The sequence below is a fragment of the Podarcis melisellensis genome (genome assembly GCF_964234715.1).
Source record: "Podarcis melisellensis genome assembly, chromosome: 5".
NCBI lineage: Eukaryota > Metazoa > Chordata > Lepidosauria > Squamata > Lacertidae > Podarcis > Podarcis melisellensis.
Genome location: NC_138537.1, coordinates 61006762 through 61028468, shown reverse-complemented (window position 1 = coordinate 61028468; position 21707 = coordinate 61006762). Strand labels below are relative to the sequence as shown.

Sequence of the window (21707 nt, the reverse complement as noted above, 5' to 3'; positions counted from 1 at the left end):
AGGCCAAAAACATCTGGAGGGCCGAGTTTGAGGAAGCCTGTTTTACGGGATCTGATACCCTTTGTATGAACATCTGATGTATCAAGGAGCTGCGTTTTACTGAGTCAGACTATTGGCTTATCACATTAGCTCTCCAGGCAGCAGTTTTCCCCAGTCTTTCTACAGAGATCCTTTTAACCAGATATCTGGCACATATAAAAACAACCCATGGCTTTACCACTGAGCTAAAGCTTCTCAGTGTTCTAGCCCTCCTATGTGACTATAATAACGCCACAGGTATTTCACTGTAAGATAATATTTTATGCTGTAGATTAAGTCATATACATGAATCCTTTGAAAATTGTTCTGTCGTTGCCCTTCAAGAGCCACTTATGATCATTATACATATTTATATGACTCTCTCTTTGCCAGACTTACTGCAAGTGGAAAAGGGAAAGGTTTTTTCATTCAAATAAATCATTATTGCAGTACAGATGCATCACATAATAAGAAAGCACCTCTTCATAGTTTTATTGAATATGGTTATGTTTTCTAGCATGTTGATTTTGTTACGTTGCCAAGTTCATATGGAAATTGCCCGCATTGAAGAAAATGGAGACAGAATAGAGGCTGCCATGGAACATTTGCAGAAGGCAATTTATCTTGATAACAAGGGGCTGTATCATGAATACCTTAAAATGGCTTTCAATCGGCTTAGCTTAAATACAATGTTATACCAGCCCCTGGAGCGTCTAGAAGACCAAGCAAGCTTGATGATTGAACAGGTAACTGCTGGTGAAGTTATTCAAGTAGATCAGTAATAATATAATCTATCTATAAACTAGATACTCGTCTCTCTCTGTGTCTATAAAACAAATAAAAAGCAGATGCAGATTTGACTGAGATAAGTAGCTGATCGTTCTTCATCACAAAGCAACCTATTGAAAATACTAAAACAAAGGGTTATTCCCAATGTATATTTTGGGAGATAGATGCTAAATGAATAAATTTAGTTTGTATTTCCGCACTCCCATCAATTATTATAATTTTAACACTTTTTAGGATTTTCCAGAAATCTTAATTAACAGTAAAGAGTCATGATTATTTTATTTTATCCATTTGTATGTTTTCACATAACATTAATGTACTCTGGGTGGCTTACAATAAATGAGAAAAATGCAATTGAAATGCAAAATAATATAGAAAATCATAATATCCGAAGCTACATAAGACACTAATGTAGTCTCTCTGGCATGAATCCCGGAGTGAGAATGGGTGTGAAGAGAGATAGTGTTTAAAAGAGGCCCCAGAAAAAGCATACATAATAAATGTAGCAGTTGCATTTATAAAATAGGGGTTTGTGAGCCTCTGTCGAATTGCTAACTGAGGTGGTGAATGCCAAGAGGGGAGGTATCAGTATGCTGAGGGGAATGCTAAAGTTTGCAGACAAAAAAAAAATTGTTTTAAAGTAACTCTAAGAGGACATCCGCTCTCCTACCCACAAACAATTCACTGAGGAGTGAGCATATCTAGTAGCCACAAAAATTTCAGTGTCAGCCAGAAAAGAAAACTGAGGGAAGGGACAATGGAACAATGTATTTTGGAGGGGTGGGTGGCTGACATCTCTCAGGGGACGGGGATACACCGCCACACTTTATTGTTGCTCCTACCTGTGTAATAACAAATGATTTCCTTTGTTTAGGCTAAAAAAGGGACTCAAAAGGCTAGCGTGAGGAAAAAACGGTCTCTGTTGGTGAATTCTGGCCATGCACTCGCTCCCGAGGCATTTCAGATCGTCCTTGATAGTGAAAATGAAGTTAAAGGTATTATAATCTACCTGATGAAGCTTGTGTTGATGATATTTTGCCTAACCTAGGACTTGGATTTCAGCTGTCAAATATAGAGCCGGGAGGAGCAGAGTTTAATGAAATGTGTAAACTTTGTGGATTCTGTGTCTATAAGCGCTCCATTCCTACCCTGTTTCCTACCCTGTGGCTGTTTCCTACCCTTCCTACCCTTTATTCATGGCAGGTCCTCGCACCTGGCATGCAGAGTGTGTAACTAGCACAAGTTTCATTTTATGTGCTGCAGCTCAACTCACATTGAGAAGGTTTATAGTGAACTTCAAAATGGAAATTCAGTAACTCCTTCACTTTAGCAGTAAGAACAAAGTAGCTATATTTACAAGATGACTACATTTCACACTGCTGGCCATGCTTCACCCCTATATAGAAAAAGACCTTCTTTGGCTTGCTATCCACAAATCCTACTTGGCTTCACCTTCTGCTGGGCTGGGGTGTGCATTCAATGTGATTATTATTTAACGTGAACGCTAGGGGGAGATACAAGGTAAAATTGCAGTGGATAATATGATGATACTCATACCATCTTAACAGGTGTGTTGTGTTGCATGAGGTAGTAGTTTCCCAAACCTGGGTCTCTGTTTTTGGACTACAATTCCCATCATCCCTAAGCACTGGCCCTGCTAGCTCAGGATGAAGAGAGCTGTAGTCCGAAAACTGCTGGAAAGTTTGGGAAATCCTGTAGTAGATAGATTGTTAGGACCAAAGAAACTTGAGTTCAAACTCTACTCAAACATGACCCTGGGCCAGTAACGCTCTTAGCCTAAATTATGTTCTTGTAAGGATAATGTTATGTTTCCAAAGGGTTGCTCGAGAGCAAACAGGCAAATATCTCCCTGCTTGGCTGTGAAGCCTTGTTTTGCTGCCAAAATAAACCTTATCTGTCCGGAGCCCCACTCTCCCATGGCTGGCTCAATCGCTGGCAGAATCCGTGAGTGGGCGGTTCCTAAACTTTCTCCAGCAAAGTAGCTTCTTGACGCCCAGTCTGCACCTCCCCTTTCTGCGCGGATACTTTCTGCACAAGGAGGGCGTGGGTAGCAGAGGAACCCTCTCCTCCCCGCTTTTCCCCGGCAAGGAGACTCCTCCGACTCCGACACTTCCGACTCCTCCAGCTCCTGTCCACTGGAGGCGTGTTTACTCTCCTCCGTTGAAGAGAAGCTGCTTTCCCCGATCCCTGGAAGCTCTCTATAAACCATTCGGCTTTTGCTCTCTCCCTCCTGAGCCGATGGCAGTTCCCTGACAGATAACAAGGGCAAAGGCCTAACCTTGAGCTGCTGGGAAAATGCGACTTTAATAGTCTTCGCATCTCCATCTTCAGGGGAAATGTGCTTTACAACAATGAGAGGCAGTCCATTTGGGGTGACAAATCCCAGAGTGGTTGCCATTCTCCTGCCTCCAACCTGTCATTGATTGAACACATCAGCTCTAGTTCAGAGTAAAGAAACTACATTTTAATTTTTCTACTCAGATATGAAAATATCTTAAAACTGACACCCGCCAAATTTGAATGTTGAGTCAAGGCTGTTTTTTGAAATAATCCATATAAACTGTTTTTAGTAGTTCAGTCCTGAAGCGAAAACTGTGATCCCTCAGACAAAGTCTTGTGTGATCAAAAGCTTTCCAGTTAACATTTAATAGGCTTTTGACATAAATGATTAAAGATGAGCTTTAATTGAGGTAAACACCAGTTCCCAGTGAAATGTAGGTTCTCAAGACTTTCGGCATCACATAGCAGAACACCTACTCCCTTTCTATACAACCAGCTTCCTTTAAAACATATAAGTTTAAGTGTTGTATACCTTATGGTGACCTGCCTGACTTCTTGCTCTTTCATAGATTCATAGAATTGTAGAGTTGGAAGGGACCCCAGGGGTCATCTTGTTGAACTCCCTTGCAATGCAGGATTCACAGCTAAAGAATCTCTGACAGATGGCCATCCATCCTCTCTTTCAAAATATCCAATGAAGGAGAGTCCATAGCCTTCTGTGGTAGTCTGTTCCACTGTCAAACAGCTCTTACCATCAGAAGGTTCTTCCTGATGTTTAGTTGGAATCTCCTTTCTTGTAATTTGGATCCACTGGTTTTGCTCCTACCATCTGGAACAGCAGAAAACTTGTGTTCCATCTTCCGTGTTATATAGCCCTTCAGATATTCGAAGATGGCTGTTGTATCCCTTCTCAGTCTGCTCTTTTCCAGGCTAAACATATCCATATCTCTCAACCAGTCCTTATAAGGCTTGGTTTCCAGACCCTTGATCATCTTGGTCACTGTCCTCTGCACACATTCCAGCTTATCAATATCCTTCTTAAATTGTGGTGCCCAGAACTGGAACAGTACTCCAGGTGTGGCCTGACCAAGGCAAAATAGAGCCTCTTCATATTCAGTGCCAGACAGCCACTGTTAAGTAGATTTAAATCAAAAGTACATCAATGTGAGACAATTTATTTGAATGAAAATTATTGAAAGCAGTGGGTCTTTTTCCTGTAAGGATGTTTGTTTTGTTTGGGTACATCTTGGTGCCATAAACAGGCCGGACTTTTGACTTCCTAGGATTTCTCTGTGCTCCCATTGAGTTGTTCACAATAATCAGCAAATACAGTGATACCTCGGGTTACATACGCTTCAGGTTACATAAACTTCAGGTTACACACTCCGCTAACCCAGAAATAGTGCTTCAGGATAAGAACAGAAATCGGGGTCCGGCGGTGCGGCAGCAGCAGGAGGCCCCATTAGCTAAAGTGGTGCTTCAGGTTAAGATCAGTTTCAGGTTAAGAACGGACCTCCAGAACAAATTAAGTATTTAACCCGAGGTACCACTGTAGAGATTACGGCTGTCTGAGAAGAAGTCAGTTTATAGTTAAAATAAGTTCCTGCCTCCTTAAGTTCCTTGAGCTACTTTCTCTAGAAAAAAACTCTGGAAATTTTCATATTTCATTCATATTTATGCTGGTGCAGGAGGAAAAACTTGGAATCTTTTGTAGAGCCACCACCCCAAATATTCAGAGGACTGTATATTTTACATTGGGAGATGAATTCTGTGTTTCTGTGTGCAATGCAACATGCAGTTTCCCATGGCCACTGTAGGACTAGATACACTCTTGTTCTGATCCTGCAAGGTTTTTTTCACTCCTCAAATGTATGCTACCATATTTTTCGCCCTATAGGACACACTTTTCCCCCTCCAAAAATGAAGAGGAAATCTGTGTGTGTCCTATGGGGCGAATGCAGGCTTTCGCTGAAGCTTGGAGAGCGATAGGGGTCGGTGCGCACCGACCCCTCTCGCTCTCCAGGCTTCAGGAAGCTATCAGCAAGCCTGGGGAGCCCACGGGAGTTCCCACAGGGCTCCCTAGGCTGCGGATAGCAGCCTGCTGCCTGGAGCGCGGGGCGCGCTGAAGCAGAGCGCCTCACGCTTCGGGCAGATATTCGCAAGCCTGGGGAGCCCACGGGAGTTACCGCAGAGCGCCCCGCGCTTCGGGCAGCTATCCACAGCCTAGGGAGCCTGCTGCCCTTGTTTTTCTCCTCTAAAAACTACGGTAGGTGCGTTTTTAAAAGCTCGGGCTTCCCCTGCCCCAGCCACGTGGCTGGGGGGGGATAAAAAAAAATTTTTTATTTCCCCCCCAAAAAAACTAGGTGTTTCCTATGGGACGGTGCATCCTATAGGGCGAAAAATACGGCAAGTAAAGTGTTCACATAGCATTATTTTCACTACTCCTCAAATAGCGGGAATGAGGCTTTAACTTTAATAAATAAACAAACAAATGCTTAGGCACTTTACATAAAATATCAATTGAAAGGAGATGATTGGTATGTTTGGAAATTACACCTTCTGCAGTAAGAATGTGTACTTCTTAATATATGATATGATATGATATATGATACTGTGTGTCCATTGATGCAAAACATATTAAAATTTTCAAAGATTATCAGTAAGGGATACAATTCTATGTTCCCTTGTCTGAGAATGAAGCTCAGTGACTGAAGTGGAATTTCTTCTCAGAAGGTGAGTGTAGGATTGTGTTAAAAGAGTTCTAGTAAATACTATCAGTTCCATGATGCCTCCTGGTCCAGAAATATTTTAAAAATAAAAATTCTATGTTCATGTATTATTATTTAGAGTTATTGCTTGAGGGCCATATTAAAGCTTTTTCTGTCATGATTATGTGAAGGACAATAATGGGATGTTATTTATTGCCAACCTTGTTATATTTGTAGGAAAGCCTTATGTAGTATGCTTATAAAACCATGACTACTTTGTCATTACACTACTAAAATAATCCTTGTTTGACATATTGGTATTGCTGGAGTCATTTTATACCTGAGGGCTCAGTTCATTTTCCTGTTGTCTCTGTCAATATAACTTCCTTCCTTTGTGAATTTGCGGGGGGGGGGGGGATTGTAACCCGTATTTTTTGCACCATAACACTCACTTTTTTCCTCCTAGAAAGTAAGGGGAAATGTCTGTGCGTGTTATGGAGCGAATGCCTACGGATGGCGGGGGGATCTGCTGCAGTCGTGAGCAGAGGATCCATGGTTCCCCTTCCTTCCCTCCTCCGTGGCTCGCTTTGAAACGGCAAAGCGGGAGAAGAGCCGCTGAGTGGGGAGGAGAGAGGGACAGAGAGCCTGCTTGCTTTAAAGGAGCAAAGCAGGAGAGGAGAGGAGCCGCTTACACGGGTCATACCAAATTTACCAGCAGATCACATAGCATGTCCATGGCTACAGCTTGCACCAAAAAAATCCCGCGCCCACTGTTGCCTGGGGTCTCAGTGGTGCAAAAACGTGGTTACAAAGCATGGATCCACATGGATCCTCAGGATTTTTGCATTGGGCTACCCCAAACCCACCTTCAGATCACATGTCTGTGGCCACAGCATGAACCACAAAAATCATACATCCACTGTTTCATTTAGAATATTTTTTTTCTTGTTTTCCTCCTCTAAAGACTATGTGCGTGTTATGGTCGGGTACGTGTTATAGAGCGAAAAATACGGTACTTCCCCTCCTCTTTTCCTATTTGTCTGCCTTTTGTTAGTTTAAAACCCAGGGTTTGTTTGATTTAACACACTGCAGTGTCAGCTTCTATGGAAAAACAGTGTTAATGTTACATTAGCATACATTATGCGGCTAGGATGTGTTATAAAATGTTTCCCCTCCAGGTTTATATTTCCTCAAGTCAACAGTAGCATGTTGAAGACTTGAAGATGCTTTAATATCTTTCATAGGAATCTTTATCTTTCGGCCATTGGGGTCATGTCTGAACTGGTTTGCTATTGTTGAATTAGTCAGATAGCATTTATAGTACCGGTATGTTTATCCTGCAGTTGTTCATTCAGTGGCTAAATCATGCTAGTATTCAGATTTGGAAATTACTGTGGTAGTAATATCATGAGTATAGTTCCAACCTGTCTGCATTTTTCTCCTTTTCTGTTAGTTGCTTCAAGTAAAAGTAAGGGTCCAATTGGCTACCTCTGTGCAAAAGCAGAGCATCACTCCAGAAATGTGGAGAAAGCAGATGGGCATTTGAAGAGAATAGGACGCGAAAATGATAAAGAGAGGTAACAATGAAAAACCTTTTTGTTTGATTTTTTTTTATCGTGAAGTCTTTGAATTGGGGACTGTGTCCCTGCTTGCTACAGCCACCAGTAAATAATCAAATCAGGAAATGTTCTCTGTATCTGAATACACAGAACTCCTGCATTCTAATAAGGACAGACTATCCTGATTTGATCATTCTCATGCTTAATTCTCCCCTTGAAAACAGTAGTGCTTAGTTTGGGATGGATTGTCTTCAAATGTCATTGTGGCTAGGGGAACACTCTTCATCTTTTTTAGGACTAAGTTTCCGCATCCTATAAAGGAGTATGTATTCCTGCATTTGTTTGTGCAATCATTTTTCCTAGGGCTTTTGCTGTTGTTGTTATTGAAAATTTATTGTTGTTGAAAATTTATTTGGATCTTTTAATTCATGGGTAGGCAAACTAAGGCCTGGGGCTCGGATCTTGCCCAATCGCCTTCTCAATCCGGCCTGCGGACGGTCCGGGAATCAGTGTGTTTTTACATGAGTAGAATGCGTCCTTTTATTTAAAATGCATCTCTGGGTTATTTGTGGGGCCTGCCTGGTGTTTTTACATGAGTAGAATGTGTGCTTTTATTTAAAATGCATCTCTGGGTTATTTGTGGGGCATAGGAATTTGTTCATTCCCCCCCCAAAAAAAATAGTCCAGCCCCCCCACAAGGTCTGAGGGACAGTGGACTGGCCCCCTGCTGAAAAGGTTTACTGACCTCTCTTTTCATTGGTGCAGAATCAGACTTTGGTCAGAAATTGCAAAAACAGCACGGAAACAATGTGTGTGGGATGTGTGTCGGGCTGCGTGTAGATTCTGCCTCTTGTATGATGACAATCAAGCGAAGGTGTCAAAACGCAGGAAGTGTAAGTCAGTGTATTATGCATAATATTTTATCAGGTGGCATCTAGAAAATGCAAATGTGTTTTCTTTCTTTTTTAAGCAGAAACCTGTTTCTGACCTGTTCAAGTCCTCAAAGCAACCTAGAGGGTCAGTACCCACGTTTGATGTAACAGTGAGCCAGAATGAGCAGAATGGCTCACCTTTTTTTGGCTCAAAGTCTGAATGTAGATAATCTGGAAAGGGGGTTATCGCCTTCTCTCTGCTCATCAAATGACTGATGAGGAGGGAGGGGGAAATTTGCAACCCCATCAGGGCACTGGGCTTCTTCTACCCCAGAGCTGTGTCATTTTTAATTTAGTAATTTATTTTGCTGATGCTGTCAACATTAGTGGGGTCTTGGGTGTCCGGGGGGCAGGGGGATTGAGGGCCAGATCAGCCCCTGGAATTGGGATATGTGTGTTAGTGGCATCGGCTACAGAAATTTAGATATGGATAACATTACTCTAGTGGTAAATAGATTTTGTGCTAGACTCTACCAGTGGACCTGCTGAAACCCACAGGGTCAGTCCTAGATCTACCGAATGTTCCTTGTCTCTTCCTCCCAACCAAAATAACCTCTTGGAAGTTCAGCTGCTCCCTTCACCTGCATGCTTGCTTTGGACCCTGCACCCTGAGCCGGAAGTATCTGCTCCCATGCCTCAGATACCAGAATTTGTCATTTCAGGTCATAGCAACCATCTTGCAATCTGTATCTGTTCTTAAATTGTACCCCAACAGCTACAGAATGTAATGTAAGGATAGTGTATGTCTGCATGGTATTTCTAACAACCAAGAACTCAAAGGAAATTTGAATTGCATGGTTAATGGGGGGGAAACAAATTCAAAAGTGGAAAGGAGGGCCTTATCATTTTAAAAGTTTACGTAAACACATGCCTGCATACAAAAGTTGTTAAAATAATGCACATTATTTCTTTTTCTTAGTATTCAAGAAAAAAACAAGTATTGTTATGGCAGATGAGGAACAGGAAGCAAGTGTGCAAAGAGAATTACCTTCACCCACCAAATGCTTCTCTTTAGAAAAAGATTTATTAAGAACTTTAGCAGAAGTAAGATTCATTAATGCAGAGGTTAGTAAATTGTACAGCGATCAAAATAATTATCTCTCTCTTTCTGCCCTTGGTTTCATATATGCAATGCTAATAAGGCCATGATATCCACTTATGCAAGCTAGCTACTGATGGCTGCTTATTTACGAGAGAAAGGGCCATAAAAATGTTGTCTAATGCAAGTGCTTATGCTGTTTATCTCTTATATGAGTAGAGCTCTGAAATCCACACACTATTTAATTGGGTTTCTTGCACTTAAACTGTCACAGAATTTCTTCTCATCATTACTCCCGCCTTCTCTGGAAACATGGAATGTCAGAATATGTATGTTGGTATGCTTAATGCAGGCTCAGCAATATTAATAATTTTTAGTAGGAATATTGGCTCCTCCACTAGTCTTCTGATGAGTATTGGTATATTGAAATATTCTTTTTCAACTTTATGTAAGCAGTACCAATAGTATTATCATTGATTTGACCGTGAAAAGGAAATGCCTATATATATAAACTTTGGTTTCATTTGTTTCAAAAGACTTATATTCCACTTAATTGTAATAAAACATCAAAGTGGTTTACAAAAAGAACAAACAATTATTAGTAAAAAAAAAAAACCACCACACACCACACTGTTAAAAACAGCTATTTAAAACATTTTAAAATAATTAAATTAATGATAAGGTAAAAACGAGATTAAAACATATGTCAACAGTCTACATGTTTGGATAGGCTTGCCAACACAAAAATGCTTTTAGCAGACACCTAAAAGAATACAGGGACACAGGTGGCGCTGTGGGTTAAAGCCTCAAGCGCCTAGGACTTGCTGATCGAAAGGTCGGCGGTTCGAATCCCTGCTGCGGGGTGCGCTCCCGCTGCTCAGTCCCAGCGCCTGCCAACCTAGCAGTTCGAAAGCACCTCCGGGTGCAAGTAGATAAATAGGGACCGCTTACCAGCGGGAAGGTAAACGGCGTTTCCGTGTGCAGCTCTGGCTCGCCAGAGCAGCGATGTCACACTGGCCATGTGACCCGGAAGTGTCTCCGGACAGCGCTGGCCCCTGGCCTCTTAAGTGAGATGGGCGCACAACCCCAGAGTCTGTCAAGACTGGCCCGTACGGGCAGGGGTACCTTTACCTTTACCTTAAAAGAATACAATGAAGGCACCTGCATGGTGTCAGTCGGCAAGGATTTCCAAAGTGTGGGTGCTACCACACTAAAAGATCCAAAGGGTGGAATTTCTCTAAAAGTACAGGGTTAAAAGGATGCTACAACTACTAAGTATTGTTCTTCAGAGTTTGATAATTTACCTTGTGGGATGCCGGGCCAATGGTGTGGGTTTATTCTTATCACATGATCATAGGCAGGGGCGAAGAATTGTGGGAGGCAGGCACGCTCCCCTCAGTTTTTTCCTCCCGCATGACACAGCAGTACATTTCTCCCGGCTCTCCTCCTCAGATAAGCTTTGCCTTTTCCCCCAGTGTGACGGATTATTGAAAGACGGATTGCTTGAGCTGACAAAACATGTAGAGAAACCTGCATATTAGTGTTTGGCTGGCATGCTCCCTTTCTTCCCTCTCCTGTAAGGAGAACAGCTGTAGCTCAGGGGTAAAGCATCTACTTTGCCCAGGTTCAATCCCCTGAAAACGTGGAGCATAGGCGGCAATTCCCTGGGTGCCCGAGCACCCACAAAATTCTCCATGAAGGGGCCTGGCACCCACATATTTCGGTGCCAGGGCCATGCACACTGCATGGCACCCACAGCCCTGAGCACCCATGGTCACAGGGCCAAGCTGGCACTCCCACCCTGGAGAGCTTCTGCTGGTCAGTGATGACAATACTGAGCTAGATGGACCAGACACCTTTGCCCTCCAAGCCACAGCGACTTATGTTTTAGGTAAAGGTACCCCTGACCATTAGATCCAGTCGTGACCGACTCTGGGGTTGTAGCGCTCATCTCGCTTTACTGGCCGAGGGAGCCGGCATACAGCTTCCAGGTCATGTGGCCAGCATGACTAAGCCACTTCTGGCGAACCAGAGCAGCACACGGAAACGCCGTTTACCTCCCTGCTAGAGTGGTACCTATTTATCTACTTGCACTTTGACGTGCTTTCGAACTGCTAGATTGGCAGGAGCAGGGACCGAGCGATGGGAGCTCACCCCATCGTGGGGATTTGAACCGCCAACCTTCTGATCGGCAAGTCCTAGGCTCTGTGGTTTAACCCACAGCGCCACCCGTGTCCCCACTTATGTTTTAGAAGATGTAAAATTTTGATGCCGCATATGCCATCAATGCCTTGTTTTCTGTTTTTCCTCTTGTGCCTCCTCTTTTAGGCTACTATTCAGTTATTAAGAACGGAAGGTGTCCAGCTGAATGATCCCGCCGTTGTCCCTGTAGATACGAGTTTGCACTCTGCAGGACATGCTATGCACAAAGCACAAACTGGGCATGAGTCAGAATGGAAGACATACAGGTGGTTTGATCTGAAGAACCTGCTTTTCTCATGCTCTCACTGCAATTAACCCTTAGAGCAGTTACATATGTATACTAATTTTTGAATTGTGAATGTGATCTTTAAGTGAATCTTAAATGCTCATCTTTTAAATTTTTGTGTGGTTGTCTAAACTCTGAAATGCAAAATTTGAATATTGGCCTCTAATGACATGTCTGGGTAATCATTTTTCCACACCTGCATTTTTCACTGTAATTAATATTGGCAAGAATATACTTTGAGGGTAGCACATCTCTTAGCTTATTGTTGACACCCAAATCTGTCCAGTAAAAGTTGACTCTCCAGTAGATTTATCACAATTATATTAATAAGTACATCTATTAATCCCAGGGTTGTGGGTTTGAGCCCCATGTTGGGCAAAAAAAAACTCTGCATTGCAGGGCTTTGGACTTGATGACCCTCCTGGGGTCATCTAAACTGGCCCAAGTTAATGTGCAGTAAAATTCTATGATTCTATGAAACATAGCCATACTTGGAAACTTGCACTTCTCCAATTTTTGCAATGGACTTGTCCAGCCAAGTAATGTGTACAAAAATGCATATTGCATGCCCAGCCCCAGAGTCCCCCTCCCCACAGAGCCTGGCTAACTACTAGGGTATATGAATAAATGGACACCACAACTGTCTGGGATTAAAAAACATTAGGCGATCAGGGTCAGCTGGTTTTATATGCAGTGCCAAATAAATACTTGAAACAGAGCCCCTTGAAACAGATCTCTCATGTTTAATTAAAAAAAGAGGCAAAGGCTTCAGTCCAACTTGGAAGCAAGAAGACATAAATTTGTTAAATAAGCATGACATACGATGCATGGGGCATGACAATATGAACTGCTGCTACTGGAAATGCTGCTTGAAGCTACATGGCTGCATATTTCAGCTTTCCAGAAAAGCACGGCAGAGTGGTTCACTGATCTTTCATGTCCTGGAGGGACCCTGTCACTGTAGATAAGTTAGACAGAATCCTGCAGCTGAAAAGCAGCAGGCCCACATTAAAATAATTAGAAATCTGTACGCGGCTTAAGAAAGCATTGCACCAAAGAAGTATCTAGTGGGAAATTATTCATCCTTAATTATTTTCATCTGCATTCCCTTTGACAATGGTTGTTCCGTCGTTTTATTTCTCCTGCCAGCATACATACCTTGCTGCCTCACTGTTGTACTATCAAACTGTAAAAGCTGATACTTCATTAAGCTTGGGGCTCCAAAATTTTCAGACCAAATGCACCACTCCTCCTGGTCAGAATGGTTGGTAGAAACAAATGCAAAGGGACTATGGTCAAATATCTATTTTACTGCACATTAACTTGGGCCAGTTTAGACCAGACTTTCCTAGAATATGTAACGCTTAGGATGGAGGAATATGGTTTGATCAAATTCTCATCTCTTCCCATTTTTGTAAAAGGCCAATGGGACTGGGCTTTGATAATCACATCCTTGCCCCAATCTTGTTTCTTATTGAAAATCCACCATGACTACTCTTTGCTCATTAGAGAAAACCTTTCTCATGTGGGGCAGTTGTGGGTTGGTTGGGTGGATGGAGTGAACTTTTAGAAAGTTAAGGCAGCGACTGGCAATGTGGAGATCAGGATCTGGGAAAACCATAAGTTTCCACAATTCTGCCTTTTCAATCCTTGGGAAGTCAGAATACACTTTGTATTTCTATATGAAGGTTGTGTTGGCAATTGTGCATGTATATATGAATATGTACATTTAAGAGGCATGAGTGTATTGATGACCCTGGGTTACTTTGGTCTTAGTAAAACAGAAAAGCAAAAAGAAGGTCTGAGGATTGAACTATAGATATTTTAATGGTAGCATTTGGAAATAATAGTGTTTGAGAGACTTGAGGGCTGGTACTCCTTAGTGTATGCATTTTGCTGCTTTATTTTATTCTAAGCAGGGAGAGCAATAAAAAATCCTTGCTTATTCTTAATTTCATAGCTCCTGGATTGACCGCTTGTCTCAGTATGCTATGGAAAACTTTCTACGAGCTGCCAAAATTGGAGAAGAGTTAAATGAAGCATGGATTGTACATAACACTGTAGTGTATGTCTTAAATCACAATAAACACCTTATTGCTGCAAAAAGACAAAGAGAACTTGTGGAATCCCTGCATACTCTTTTCAGTGCAGTTAGGAATATTGGACATTTTGGGTAAGTTCTAAAAGTTTGATGGGATATTTTGTGTAGAATTATTTTACTAACGCCATAACTTTTATTTTTACCATGCTGTGCCTCAGCATTACTAAAATACATTGGTTTGGAAGGATTTTATTGTGGTAATTAGTAGCACGTTTCAGCTGATTTTCATACTTTATATGCTTTATCTAACCAAATCTCATCCATCTGAAATAGTGACTAAACACAGTTTTTATAAGTGACAGCAGAGTGGCCAATAGCAATGAAACTGTGCTGTGCATAGTCAAAAGGAAAATGTGTGCATGCACCATTACCTTAATTCTGAATAGCTTGGCATTTAGACAGATTCTGTTAGGTGCATTCAGATTTAATGCACAGGGTTTATTGTAAATAGTTAACAATTACTATCAACCTGGTTTGAGTTTTTAAACGTTTTTGTTGTTTTATTTTTTTAAAAGAAGATAGGCTATGTGACATGGCTTGCAGGCCAGCTGAATTACAAATATAACTAGTATGTAAGCTATTATGAACTATGTACTGGTTTATAATTGTATTTCATTTTTTTTCCTGTTGGAAAAAACTGGATGATGTTTTGTAACCAGTTCAGACTATTAGCATCCCTACTACATGTTAGTCAAGAGGGGGCTATGCAGTTCTGCCAGCAGGGATCACGCAAAGGTGTTGAATGTAAGCTGTAGGCGTTCTACCCTGGCAGCCACCACGGTTTGTGAAATCCATTTTCCAGGCGACTGTCATCTTACAGCTTGTGGCAGCCATAGATATAGACCCCATGTAGAGGCAATGATTCTTACAACTGACACTTCCACATGGTCCCTGCTGAGTTGTGAAAGTGGTACACTCTCCCTCACATGGAGCTGCTGACGATACAAAAAAAAAAAGGTATTTCTTAGGAGGCAGTGCAGTCCTACATTCCAGGACTTGCACGTATTTCACCCACAATATGTAGAGGGAAACAGTCTATTCCCCTTTTATTATGTCAGGACAGGAATATAGTGTCAGTGCTTTTATCATACTGTACATAATCCTACACTTTTCAAGCATTATTTGGAAGGAGACCGGATAAGAGAGGCCCTCGGTCATACAGCAACTAGCTAAAAGGAGATTGTTACAAACACTCTGTTATCACTCAGACATGGCGAGAAGTTGAATGGAGGACTTGTGAGTTTTAATTCTGATCCCAAGAAGATTGGGACGTATGAGAATTTTCCCCCATTTTGGTCACTGAGCTTATATTTCTTACTTAAATGTTAGCATATTTGTATATTCTTACCATAATATTAAGGTATGTTATACAGAGCATATGCATTTTAATCTTCGCATATATTTTTATTTATTTATGTAGGTGGCAAAAAGTGCTTCCATATTCTGTTTGTAACGATATCTTTGTGGGTGGTTTTCTGTCCTTCGTTTTGTTTCTTGTTCAGGAATACTACTATTTTGGTGACATTATGTAACGCTCTGGCTCGGGGGCTAATTCTTCCTTGGATCCCAAAGCCTATTTCCAAACCTGATGAAAAGAAAGTTCCAGAAGAAGGGCCCACCAAACGTAGAAGGACTGCTCCAAAAGTACCAACGTTATCTTCCGCGCCAGTGTTGTCTGTGGATTCAGCTGGGATCCATGATATTAAAGCAGCCATAGAGGTGCACCTTTTTTCATCCCATTTGTCTTCTGTATGGAGGACAGGCTGTGTAGAGCTGGGCTGGCCAGCTTGTTAAGTTTGGGCGAGAAGGTGCTGTTTGTTTTGCTCCCAGTTGTCCAGGGCCTTGGGTGTAAAAGACTGTTAGAGAATATTTATTCATATTATGAGCATGAAAAGCTGCATGAGAAAGTTAGATCATTAGTCCATCTAGTTGAGTATGACCTAAACCATGGGGGGGGGGTAACCACAGCCCTGGGATCTGAATATGGCCCCCCCCAAGCCTCTCTGTCTGTCCCTTGGGACACTCTGCACTCTCACTGGCTCTGCTCTGTGCCCCCCCCACTCCTTTTTTCCTTTCTGAAATGTATCCTTGAACTGGCATAATGCTTCTTGTTTAACTGCATGGAGGATTGGTGCTTGAAACAGCAATGGGTTGGATGTGGGTCAACAAATTGAAACTGAATTCCAAAGAGACAATGGCATTATGTGCTTCAAGTTCTTGAGTCCAGGAGATGGGAAGACAGCTTGTTTTGCATGGAGTTGCACTCTACTTGAAAAAGCAGGTTTGCAGCTTCAGGATCCAACACGGTCACTTGAAGCTCAGGGATCCTTGGTGGCTAAGAGTGCCTATTTGTTGGGAGCTGCCCAGAGGGGCTGGGTATAAATAATAAATTATGTTGTTGTTGTTGTTGTTGTTGTTGTTACAGTGGAACCTCGGTTTTTGAGCGTCTCGGAACCCAAACACCAAAAACCCGGAAGTGAATGCTTCCATTTTTCAACGTGCCTCGGAAGTCGAACGGCTTCCAAGGTGCGTTTCTCCCTTTTCTCCATTGAAATGGCCAACTGCCCATTGCGCCTCAGTTGTCAAACGTTTCGGAAGTCGAACGGTCTTCCAGAATGGATTACATTCGACAACTGTGGTTCCACTGTATTTCCAGCTCCGACTGGCTTGTCTGCTGTGGCCCCCTTTGGGCCATAGCACTCTGTGCTCTGGTAACTTCCAGATTAGAATACTGCAATGTGCTCTATGTGGGCTGCCCTTGAAGATGACTTGGAAATTTCAGCTTATCCAAGATTGCTTGCTGGCGTTGCCTCTGGAACTCACATGAATGCTTATTCTACAACAGCTTTTTGTTGGCTGCCAGTTTGTTTCTGGGTGCAATTCAAGGTGCTCACACTAGGGTTTAAAGAATAATGGTGAGCTAGACAATGTCAGGAGCCCTTGAAACAAGTATAGCTACTACTGTCTACTCTGTCTCTTTATAGCAACAAGGCAGAGGGGAAGGAGGAGAGGAAAAGAGGCACAATTTTCAGCTGTCTGCTTGCTGCTACCATTCCGCCACCAAGGGGAGAGGAGGGAAATGGAGGGTGTGTTCTGGGGGTTGGTAGATTTGGAGAATGAGTAAAGTGTTGGAGATTTGTGGTGGGAACACCTGAGCTTGGTCTGGGAATTTTGGGGAGGTTTCCTGATTTATCCTTCCCACTTCCCTTCCCCAAGAAAACCCCAAGTCATTCCAAGGTGTCCCTTGAAAGCTCTGCCATCTCTAATAAGAAAATATTATTTTAGCCTTAACGGCAGGCCCTTTAGCATATTTAACTGAACCGTGGTATGATCAATTCATAACTATGCATTGATTTTGATTTTTTATGTGCCTTGTCTCAAAGATCAAGGAACAATATTATGCTCTTTTTGTATATGTGGTTCTATTGTGTGTGTTTTATGTATGCCACCTTGACGACTTATAAAAGAGTGTATAGAAATATTATAAATAAATAAGCCAAGATTATTAATCTCACCATTGATTTTTTTGGGAAAAAATATACCAAGTGTAGTAATCGCAGTTCAACAACTGGATAAAACAGAATATTTGTTAATTGTGTGCATGCATTAACTTTTTCTTCTTCCACATTTTCAAAATATTCTTCTTTAGGTTTGTGAATTTGCTATGCATTTGCCAAATGGGAGTGTACCTGATGAGCCGGTGCCTGCTGCTATGCGTCAACAGGTCATTGCTACTTGGGTGAAAGCCAAACAGCTAGTTCAGCATCAGATTGGGAAGTGGCTTGGAGTCGATGACGAGGTAGCAAGCCTAATTGTTTGAAAAAATAAAGGCCTCTGTTGGGCATTTCTTTATAAATACTTTGTTTCAGGGACGGAATACAGTGGTACCTCTGGTTACAGACGCTTCAGGTTACAGACTCCGCTAACCCAGAAATAGTACCTCGGGTTAAGAACTTTGCTTCAGGATGAGAATAGAAATTGCGCGGCGGCAGCGGGAGGCCCCATTAGCTAAAGTGGTACCTCAGGTTAAGAACAGTTTCAGGTTAAGAATGGATCTGGAGAACGAATTAAGTTCTTAACCCGAGGTACCACTGTAAGGTTTTTTTAAGTGCAATATACAGTGTGACACTAGATGGCCCCATTAGCTAAAGTGGTACCTCAGGTTAAGAACAGTTTCAGGTTAAGAACAGACCTGGAGAATGAATTAAGTTCTTAACCCGAGGTTCCACTGTAGAGTCATTACTGCAAAGAGAGCTCATTCCCTCCTTTCTCGTTCTCATACAGGAAAGCAGGCAGTTAACCAGAAACACTTCTGCTTGTGGAAGTCAGGGCGCCCTGTTTTTGCAGGTCTGCCCCCTTCTGCTGCGATCCTCTAAACTGCATCCCATTCTGTCCGAGCAAATCCTCAACTTTCAGCAGCAGCTTGTCAGGAGGGGCAGGCAACTTAAGTAGATTGAGGGAACAAATCAGGTGCCCTCACTCGCCCAAGCAGCCCTTCTTTACATTAAAAAAAACCCCACCATTAGATACAACCCAAAGTCATTATAGAGTTATCCATGTGGATTAGTAAGTAGTGTAAAGTATTGGTCCTTAACTATTCAATGATATGCCTTGTTTTCTGCAAACACCCTGAATATTCATGTCTCTTTCTATTCAGGGTAATGAAGAGGGGTTCAATCCCATGGCAAAAGTTTTTATTGGTTTGGAAATGTACTCATGCAATGGTTTGGGTCTCATGGAGTTTTCGCTTCCAAACCTCTCTCATGTACGTATGTTGTTCTTTTGACTGTATGTGTGCAATTACAGCTAGTAGCTTGCTTTAAGTGAGGCAAACGATGGCAAGCCGAGCCGAGCCAAACCAGACCATGGTTTAGCTCACTCACATGAACACAGCTGCAAACGCCATTTCTTCTCTGGGAGCTCACGTAATTGTGTGTTCCTGCCAAGTCACCTTTCGGCTTACATGCAAGCCAACTCAACCTATAAATGTCCTGGACTAGCTCTGGCCAGGGCTGCTACCCCTTTGCTAATGTTCTCATTAAGAGGAGATTCAATTATTCTCTTTCTTCTGCCCAAGTGATCCAAAGTGTATGATTCTACCTGTATTCTGAGCCTCTTGAGAAACACTATGAAGGCTTTGTACTCTAAAAAAACAGGCACTGAGAACATGGTTGCCTTTAGGATTTCAATTCCAATGCAAAGGAGATAGGTTTCTTTGAATTCTTCAAAGAATTTTCCTTAATTTTATTTGCTTGTGTATTATATCCCACTTCTACATGGCACTCTCAGTAGTTTGCCATCTCTGTTTCTAAATAGATCCATACTTGCGCAGCACTGCAGCATCAGGTGCTCCCAGACCATTCTGTACAACAGTGTGCAACATCTCATTCTGTGAAATATCTTAGACTGAAAATATTAGATGTTAGCATTGTGGACACAGGAAAATATTATTATCTGACTATCATTTGCAGTTGGTGAAAATGGCATTGGAGTGCAGTTGGTCAGACTCACTCGTGGAACTTCAGACAATGACCAGACTTGCACATTTTGCACATACCATCCATGATCATGAAATGGTTATGACTTGCTCTCAGAAGGCTTTGGAATTAGATGATAAAGCAGCATACAACACGGATGCAAAGAAAAAGGCAATGTAAGTAGATGCATGACTTACAAATCTCAACTTCTAAGAAACATTGGGTGGTATTCATTGTGCAGGGTTTTCACTGGTGCAGAAGCTGGTGCAGACGTAACAGCTGATCTCTTAACAGCAGTTAAAATATTTGGAACAGCACAGACCCTTCCAAGAGGAATTTCCCCATTCCATCCTTGCCTCGGTTAAGTAATATTTTGACACCATTAACTGTTAGTTAAAGCTACAAGGTTCCAAGTTCTCTTAACTAGGCTTTGAAGTTGATATAAGATGCTTGTTATATTTAACCACATTGTTTGTGGTGGGATGATTGAAGTTACTCTGGGGAAGAGGCCATGCAATCCTGCATCCCATTACCTCTGTTAAGATATTTCCCGTTACATCTGTATGGGCCCTTGGGTGGTCATTCTCTTGCTCTTCGGTCTCTGCAGGATTGACTGTTGAATAGTGGTTTTGTGGATGAATTTACTTTATCCGCATCTTTCTCTTGAACTACATAGCTGTATATGAAATATTTTGTTCTCAAGCATTCCTTAGTTTGTGAAATACTCTGTAGGGTTTTCCATTCCATTCTCATATCTAATGAATGGAAATAGCATCCCATCTTTTATCAGTGTCTTTTAGCCAACTTTAACCATGCTGTTGATATATACAGTTCATTATGAATATTAGAGCTGAAAGATAAATACGGCATAGCAGGGGCTGGGAAAATGCTTTTATAGTTTCCTTCTGAATGTGTACAATAGAACTCTGCTGACCTCTAATGGATATAATAATTATTGCATTATATTATTTGCCCTAGGTTGTATCTGTCTATGTTCAGGATAGTCATAAGGGTAAAAGTAAATAGGGCCAAACTAAACATGGTATACAGTTGTATGTAACATTGACCTTTTTTAAAATAAATAGAGAGAGAGAGAGAGAGAGAGAGAGAGAGAGAGAGAGAGAGAGAGAGAGAGAGAGAGGGAGGGAGAGGGAGAGAGAGAATCAACCACAGGAGGATGGAGTCTTAAGCAGAAAACCAGGAGGTAGAGAAGAAGTGCTTCTTCTGTCTCCTTGGCCCATTTTTATGCTGAATCCTCCCAGTTTCCAATATCTGCAATTTGTACATGAATAATTTGTATATCCCAGCTGTCCAGATTATTTCTTGTAAATGATTTTTAGCATTTCAGCTTGATATGAGAAGCCTTCCCAAACTCCTATTCATTTTCATTCAGATTTAACAGCATAGCTTGATTTGAACTGCATATTATCCAAATGCCTTTTGCATGTCCTCTAGACCGTTTCAGTTTATCAGATTTGTTGTGATATTTCTTTCTCTCAAAAATGGTACCCAAGGTGGTTTTCAACATTGAAATAATATCATGTAACATTATATTGTAACATAATAATGATACTATAAAAATACTGAAGAAGAGCTGAAGCAGCCTCTCAGAACTGTGTGGAGGCATAACATTTTGCGTGGAGACTTTGATTTTAAAGGTGCAATCCCCCTCTTCGCAATGGAATTCCTTTAAATAAATCTTGCTCCAAACGCCATTTCTGTAGCAAGAGCCAGTCTCTCAAGTTGTAGAGTACATCCTGGAAACGAAAACATTCATGCCAGGACAAAGAGGCTGCCGAGCCTAAATTAGCTGGCACTTCAGGCTGGTACTATGGGCTTTTGCAGATGGTGCACAGAATGGCCATGTGCTGTTTCTGCCAAGGAAACGACCACGGACATTTATGCAAATGGACAGGAAATTTCCCTGTGAACTCAGATGCTTCAGATTTTGCCATAAGCAGAATACGATCACTGGTCATCCTGGATAAAATGAATACATTGGATTTGTATCAGGTTTCAGAACAATTCGTGAATGAAAGGATAAGCTTTGTTATCAAAATCTCTTGAGCTATTCAGACATAACAACAGAAGAAGGATCATGCAGATATTACTAAACTAACAAGTGGAACCTGGCCAGAACGTAAGGAGTTAGTGACACTGTGCAGCGGGCATGGCATGCCTCTCTCCTCTCTCTCCTACACAGAATGCCCCCCTCTCCTACTACCCGGGGCACGTCCCCCCTCTCACCCACCTTAATCCATGCCTCAGAACCGAAACTCCCAATCAGCGCTTTTC

At 41.9% G+C, this 21707-nt stretch overlaps 1 protein-coding gene across 2 annotated transcripts in view; it reads left to right on the top strand.

Moving 5' to 3' along the window:
- CFAP46 (cilia and flagella associated protein 46) overlaps positions 1 to 21707 on the top strand; it is a 79181-nt gene that overhangs the window by 14544 nt on the left and 42930 nt on the right. For both annotated transcript variants that reach the window (XM_081912595.1, XM_081912594.1), the window contains exons 13-23: positions 536 to 764; positions 1682 to 1802; positions 7270 to 7393; positions 8141 to 8268; positions 9227 to 9372; positions 11675 to 11814; positions 13795 to 14007; positions 15438 to 15654; positions 17585 to 17734; positions 18593 to 18700; positions 19407 to 19588. In XM_081912595.1, coding sequence (XP_081768721.1) covers positions 536 to 764; positions 1682 to 1802; positions 7270 to 7393; positions 8141 to 8268; positions 9227 to 9372; positions 11675 to 11814; positions 13795 to 14007; positions 15438 to 15654; positions 17585 to 17734; positions 18593 to 18700; positions 19407 to 19588 — 1758 coding nt within the window. The remainder of the gene's footprint in view (positions 1 to 535; positions 765 to 1681; positions 1803 to 7269; positions 7394 to 8140; positions 8269 to 9226; positions 9373 to 11674; positions 11815 to 13794; positions 14008 to 15437; positions 15655 to 17584; positions 17735 to 18592; positions 18701 to 19406; positions 19589 to 21707) is intronic.